This window comes from Nicotiana attenuata, chromosome 1, assembly GCF_001879085.1.
Source record: "Nicotiana attenuata strain UT chromosome 1, NIATTr2, whole genome shotgun sequence".
In the NCBI taxonomy this organism is placed as follows: domain Eukaryota; kingdom Viridiplantae; phylum Streptophyta; class Magnoliopsida; order Solanales; family Solanaceae; genus Nicotiana; species Nicotiana attenuata.
This window is the reverse complement of record NC_031989.1, coordinates 42,253,985-42,261,493: the sequence shown is the minus strand read 5'-3', so window position 1 is coordinate 42,261,493 and position 7,509 is coordinate 42,253,985. Positions and strand designations below refer to the sequence as shown.

Below are 7,509 nucleotides of genomic sequence, written 5' to 3'. Positions count from 1 at the left end.
CTTGTAAATATGGCTATTTTTGAATTTCTCCCCTAATTTTGCTCAATGTAAAACTGAGTATTTCCGAATTGGAGAGCAGCTCTTTTGGTACAAACATTTTGGATGCTAATGTTGCATTAACAAATTTCATAAGTTAATTCTTCAAATTATCATCTGAGTAACACTAGCTAGAATCGATTTTACAATTCAAAAGAGCTGATCTCCTGACACACGTTAACAATTGGACGGGAACAGCTGAAACACCTCGTAGAAAAGGCAGCCTTGCTCAACAAGAGAATAATAAGAGATACAATCAATAATCGCCCAAAACTAAAAACAAAAGGCAGCACTTTTAATAAATACGCTCAAAACCAAAAAGCACAATATCCTTCCAACTCAATTTACAAAATTATCAATTATTCGATAGATACATTGTGCTCCTTGATGAATGCTTATGGATTAATATTTGCTTAAAAAAATCTGATATTGATCAAAATCTCAATGTCTCTGGTTGCCTTTTGAAAATACAGCAAGAGTTGCCAGATTTTTGGAATGAGAGTAAACATCTGACCTGCTGATGTTCAGGCTGGCTGGAGATTCTTCTCCTAATATCGCCACAGCACCAGAAATGAGACCGCCTCTATTGTGCTAGACTTTCAGTCTGAAAGAGAATTGATCGGGTTGCACATCTTTTAGCAAGCAGCATGTCCTGCTTGGCAGCAGGAAAGAGAAGAGGTTTTGGGATCACAAATAATCCATAATGGTGAAAGCGCCACAACCTTCCCAATGATAATCAAGGTTGGTGACACAAGCTGGTTTGATGCAATGTCGTCAGCTAGATTCTTCAATTCTGCAAACACCTGAATGAATTACAAGGGCAACTACAATCAGCCACGCAATCCTACGTTCCTGTCAAGTTGAATGCTTAAATAGGCAGAAAAGAAACATTGGTATAATAGCAAAGAATAACTCATCCAATCCTTGAATGTGAAGGCTGGAAACCTTGTTTACAAATAAACATTACATGCAGAATTTGCTGTTATCTCAATCACTTCAAAGCTTTATTTCAGATAGCTTCTCCAAGTTAGAGATCTGAGACATGGCTCAGTCTCTGACTTGTTCTTCACTCCACTTTATATAAACAACCTCCCAGCACATTTCTCAACTTCAAATAAATGCTGCTTTCGCGATCATGTTGACTATAGTAACCAATGAAGCTGAGCATGATGTGAGAACAGAGGTGGTAGTTTTAGCGCAAAAGTTATGAGTCCAATATTTCTAATACCAGAGAGCTCTGAAACCAATGGGGGTGGTAATGTGACTAGGAAAGACTATCTCGAGTACTTATCCGAAAAACAATAACATTCAGAGTTACCCACTAAGGATCTTTGGTCGCGACATTCATTTTTTTCTAATACCTTTTTGCAATCTTCCATAAAGAAGACAACAGACCAAACGGAAGTAGCATCTTCATTCTCAGGAAGAGGGGTTGAAATATTTCAGAAAGCAAGAATACTCATGTAAATGTCCTCTCCCTAAAGGCATGTGTGTAACTTTTGTTCCAATTTTGTCGGGTGCAGTTATCATACAACAAATGATTTATTCTCAAAGGCAGCTGACAAAAGCAACAATCTTGCAAATAATGGAGGAATAAGAGAAAGAGAAAGAGAAGCAACTGTATTCACTTACCAAGCGTTGTTGGGGAGTTGTCCCTCTCTCAATGGCAACAGCTGGTGTGTTAGTTGGCAACCCATGATGTATCAGCTTTGAGGCCAGGGAAGGAAGAGTTGACAAGCCCATATAAACAACTAAAGTACAGTCAGGGTCAGCTGCATTCTCTGCAACGAAAAGTGGGTCTGTTCCGCCTTTTCTTGAGTGACCGGTGAGAAATCTAACACTATTTGCAACACCACGATGGGTTAATGGAATTCCCAACTCTGCTGATATACCAGAAGCTGCAGTAATACCTGAAATGAATGACCACAATGAGACCTACATCACGTTGTGTATGGCAGAATGAGATTCCACTTTGACCAGTATGTCACACTTCTTCCAACTATGTATCAAAAACTTATGCACGACACCTAACTAGCCCACTCTTGCCTATACAGAAATATTATAGAGCAACCACAAAGTGTGGATGGAGTCTATTTGGAAATTAAATCCTTTCTATCAACAGAGGAACTACCAGCAACCATAATATTGGTAAACATATAACAGCACAAGTCTTTCTGAATGCTGGAAGATGGTTCTAAAGAAAGCACACTTTAGCATATAAATCTGCTCAAATTAACATAAGATATTGGATTCTCAAGAGAGACTATGTATATTTCTTTCAGGATTCTTAACGTCCTATTCAACAGAGGCCAAGATATAAACTCTCAGCATCTAAACTGAAAGGAAAAATCTTAAAATTACAGATTAAACTTTCAGAAAGAAGACATGATTTACTAGGTAAATTGCAAGCTTATGATTATTAGAGAGACACTTGCTTTTGTTCCCCAAGTAAATACTGAAGAAGATATACTTTCTCCCACCACTCTGCACATTGCTACTTCTCAACACTGAAACGCCTCTTCATAATTAAGATATATTTCCAGTGGGATTAAGTTAGTACGCCAGCCAACTGAATGACACTTGGAAAGATAAAATTACATTCTGCGGTTTTATAGCTCAAATTGAGTTCTTTGTGGGATTCACAAACTTATCATACCTGGAATTACTTTAACTTGAATCCCCTTTTGTTGGAGAAAATCCATCTCTTCTCCACCCCGTCCAAATACCTGGTAATCCAACAAACGCCCCAAAATTTCTTCTTTGAAATTGTAAAAATCAACTATATACAAATGTATAAGCTTATACCAAACATCTAAGCTGGAGACATACCAATGGATCACCGCCTTTTAGTCTCACAACATTTGCTCCAGCTTCTGCAAAACTCAGAAGCAACTCATGAATTTCTTCCTGCAAAACGCAAAACGCAAAATGCAAAATACAACTGTTATCTTACAAATTCGCTGCCACCAAATATGCATAGATGTCATGTGCACAATGCAAGCTGGCTGGTTGTTGTAATGACATGGGATAGACTAACATTCAGCTAAAGAGCTTGTAACACATAGATTTTCAACCAACGCCCCACTACTTAATGCACCGCTAAATATAACTATTTGAGCAATTTTCATATCTAGGCTAATTTCAGGTTAGGTTATGTTGTGCGAACTCTCCAAAATGTAGCCGCACCCGTGTCGGATCCTTCAAAAAATGCACTACTTTTGGAGGATCCGGCCACATTTTCGGAGAGTCCGAGCAACATAGATTTCAGGCATCAGCTAAAACACAGAATAGAAGAAAGGCTATATCTTTTCCACCATTATAATAAAAGCCAATCTATCAGAATCCATTACTGCATTTCAGAACTATATATTGAGAAATTTCCAGCATTGGAAGAAAATGGTAGGAAAGCCCAATTTTTTACCTAAAGTTTCTAAAGTTCTCATCTAAAATGCGTTCACTTTCTAATCATCCCAAGCATTTTCCAAAAGATTAAGTTCCCAATAAATTCCAATGCCAATTTCACAAAATTTTCAATAGAAGCATCATTCCAATAGAAGGAAATTCATGTATCAAGCCAAGAATTAAGTTCTCTATCCAAGGATCAAGATTACCCAAATTTATCAACTGTGAATCTAGAATTCAGTAAATCAAACAAACACAAGTAGAAATGTTCAAAAACCACAGACTAATTGCACCAACCTGAGTTCTGCTATGGTAACCAGCAGTTTTACCAACATAGAGAAGTCTAGCATCAGGACCAACCAAATCCAACACTTCATTAGAAACCAATCTATCATACAACAAAAGATCAGCATTCTGAATAACTCTCAAAGCCTTAAGTGTCAACAACTCAGGGTCCCCTGGTCCAGTACCAACCAAGTACACATTCCCAGGCCCTCTTTTATCACCCCCTCCTCCTTCACTTCCCCTCTTCTCCTTCAAAACCTGAAGCATTTTCTTCAGCTCAGGTAGCTGTAAAGCTATGTCATAGTCCCTAACATAGCTGGGATCAGGTAGAATTGGACAAGAACCAGATTTCTCCTCCAATTCATTCTTGTAAATCCAATTGTCCCTTTGGTACCTCTCAGTTGAATGCTTCTCAGTAAAGGGGGAAGATGATTGTGATGCATAGTTGATACAAGAAGCAGGTTTAAGCCCAAAAGATTTGATTTTTCTCAATTGGGTTGCTCCAGAAGATGAAGAAATTGAAGGAATTCTACTCACAAGAGCCATACTCTTTTCTCTCAAGAAAAGAATGGCCCTTAAAGGTGTATACTTTTTCTCAAAAATGTAGATTTTGGAGGGGATATATATGTATGTAAGTGCATGGGGCAAAAGGGGTATTTGGGTTTGAATTGGGACCTTTTATTTTGAGCTTTAAAGGGTCATGAGAAGGCAATTTCAGTAGGCTTTTGATGCTTTGAAAGGGACAAGCTTTCTTTTGGAGGCTTTTCACCAAGGTAGAGATTCTATTTTATTAGTACTTTTTGAAAAAAAAACAAATCAATATAAAAATAATACAAAATTAAGAAGCGCAGAAATTTCAAGAAATTTTGTGAAGAAGATGAAACAACTTGGGGCTATGATTGGTGAAAGCCCCAAGTAGTAAAGAAAGATTTGACCTTTGGAGGAAGCTGTTGAAAAGGGAAAATGAAAAGCGGCTAAATGGAAGAGGGGTTGGAGGCGGCGAGGAAAAGTTTTCTGGGGGGGGGGGGGGGGGGGTAGAGAGGCCACAGTGTACTGGTCTGTATGAAGCCCCAGTTTCGACCAAATTCATTCAATTAAAATTATGAGGGTTATTAACCATACGAATTTAGAATTAGATGCTAATTTTTTAACCATAAGCTGTTTGATATGACCTGACCAATAAGTTATGTTCCATAAGTTGTGCGAAATTGCAAAGGCTAAAAACAATACTTTATCCATCAATTTTGCAGAGTACTCCTGCTTCTTTATTTTTGAGATCGAATATACAATTTAAAAGCCAAAAGAAAAGGAAAAAGATAATAAAGCCACATAAGAAACATTTTCATCTAATTGCCAACTGAACAGGAGATAGAACAAAACAAAAGGTGGTCCAACTAAGAAATTTTGTTTTGCCTTTACTTTAAGGGTTTGTTTGAAAAGCCATCCGATAATTGGAATTGGTGTAATTACCAGGGTAGTAATTAAACAGCCTAGTAATTACACAGTTGTGTAATTACGACGACCTATTTGTTTGTCATAGTATAACTAAAGTGTAATTACAGGTTTATTGTTTGATTGCACAAGTGTAATTACACAGATTAAATTTTAAATGAAGTAATTATCAAACTAAAAAGTTAATATACTCCCCCGGTCCAAAATAAGTGATTTTTTGGATGTTTTCACACAAATTAAGAAATTCACCTTTTAGCATTAATTAGCAATGGAATTGACCATATTAACCTTTACTATTTTCACATAAACACTCCTAACACATTTCCAACACTATTTACTCCAAGGACAATGTAGGAAAAAAATAATTAATTCATTCTTGAGATCTGAAAAAATCACTTATTTTGGACCACAAGAAGAAGAACAAAAAATCACTTATTTTGGACCGGAGGGAATAACATTTATAGAGNGTTGTTGACCGGGGGAGTAATAAATATATGCCTCTAAATTTTTATAAGTATAAATGATATTATATTTGGTCTTTAAGGTACATAGTGAATATGCATTAATTAGTAATTATATATTTATAAATAATATTGTAAAAATAATTCATATATATTTTCCAAATTAACAATATTTAGTTTAGATACGGTCAGACCTCTCTATAACAACATCCCTATATAACAACACTTCACTATAAAAGCCAAGCTTTTCCGGAACCAAATTTCATGTTATGTTATAATATATGTTCTCTATAACAGCACTTCGCCGTAACATCCAAAAATATTCGGAACAAACGAGATTGTTATAGAGAGGTTTGATTGCACTTACAAAAATAAAAACACATACGTTTTGTCAGAACATCATGAAATTCATATTTGATAAAATAAAATAATTATTATAAATATAATGTCATAACATTATTCAAATGTTTGACAGAATTAATCTATCAATTCTAACTAAAAAATGAACAACAACAATGTGAGTCAATACTACTAAAAAAAGTAAATTGGAACCACAAATATAACACAATTTTAAATCCGAAAAAAAAATAGTTTAACATATATCAAGTTTCAACATAATAATAGTAAGTTCCACTACAACTTAAGGTTAGGAAACATAATAAGTTTATAACCACATTCAACACCGAAATTTCACTTTAATTGCATCACTCATTATATGTCAAGTTTGTTAATGACTCATTATTTCTAATATTAGGAAGTGTAGTTTCAAAAATTAGAATAATAAAATAAATAAAATATAAAATATAAGCAATTACATGAAATCACAAGAAGTAAAGGTAGAGAAATAAAAGATAAATAATGCACAAAGAAAAATATATTTTAAAATTAAAAAAAATAATAAAAGTAAAAATAAAATTTAAAAAATAGAAACAAAAGGTTATAAAGAAAATAAATTAAAATAAAAACAAAAAGGAAAGAAACTAAAAAGCAACCTTGTAATTGCACAGTGTAATTACCACCAATTCTCACCTCCCCCTTGAGAATTGGATAGTGTAATTACACCCCTCCAATTACACCCAATTCCATGCTGACCAAGTAATTACTTGGTCAAACAAACATGCCAAACTGCGTAATTACACCCAATTACACTCAAATCCAATTACTACGTGGCTTTCCAAACAGGCTCTTATAGAGTACTTAAAAGATACTCCTTCCGTTTTATATTAGATGAGGTACTTTCCTTTTTAGTTTGTTCCAAAACAAATGACACATTTCTAAATTTGGAAATAATTCAAACTTTAAACTCTTCATTACCCATTTACCCTTAATGAGAAGCTTTTATAGCCACACAAATGGCATGGCCCCACAAACCTTTTACCCCTTTAAGCTTTTAAGACCACAAGTTTCAGAAATCTTCTTCTTTCTTCTTAAACTCCGTGTCGAGTCAAACTACCTCATCTAATATAAAACGGAGGGAGTACATGCCTAACTTAAAATAAATTATAGTGAGACACAGAGGCGAACATTATATTTTGTTAGCATCGTTTTATTCTTTTTGTCTAGCTGATGAACATTCGTATTTAATTCTTTTATATATGGCAAGAGTGACTTCTTAGTTATTCACAACCTATGGGTTAGTAAGGGGTTTCTTTTCACCTTGACTATTACGCCGAATAATCAGGATGCACATAAACTTGCTTGGACATTGCAATTTAAAAATATTTATGCAATCAAATAACTTATCAAGTAGTTATAGCTACATTTCTTGATAAGCATTAATTAAAAATTATATGCTATCATATATTACAATTAACTGAGAATATAAAAAAATATTTATACTAACAATGTATATAACTTAAATCCTAAAAAGATA

General features: G+C 34.6%; 1 protein-coding gene across 1 annotated transcript; it reads right to left on the bottom strand.

Moving 5' to 3' along the window:
- Positions 228-4,675, bottom strand: LOC109225344 (siroheme synthase). The gene is made up of 5 exons (XM_019389976.1): positions 3,736-4,675; positions 2,866-2,943; positions 2,693-2,762; positions 1,669-1,946; positions 228-839 (listed from the first exon to the last, which is right to left on the bottom strand). Exons 1-5 carry the CDS (start codon positions 4,267-4,269, stop codon positions 672-674), a joined length of 1,128 nt encoding a protein of 375 aa, XP_019245521.1. The 5' UTR covers positions 4,270-4,675; the 3' UTR covers positions 228-671.

Excerpts from the sequence above, each read along its gene's own strand:
- LOC109225344 (XM_019389976.1), bottom strand. The coding sequence starts at position 4,269 with ATGGCTCTTGTGAGTAGAATTCCTTCAATTTCTTCATCTTCTGGAGCA. Across the intron at positions 1,947-2,692 it reads TCAAGTTAAAGTAATTCCAG|GTATTACTGCAGCTTCTGGT; the intron begins GTATGATAAGTT and ends CATTCATTTCAG. Across the intron at positions 840-1,668 it reads CAACTCCCCAACAACGCTTG|GTGTTTGCAGAATTGAAGAA; the intron begins GTAAGTGAATAC and ends TAATTCATTCAG.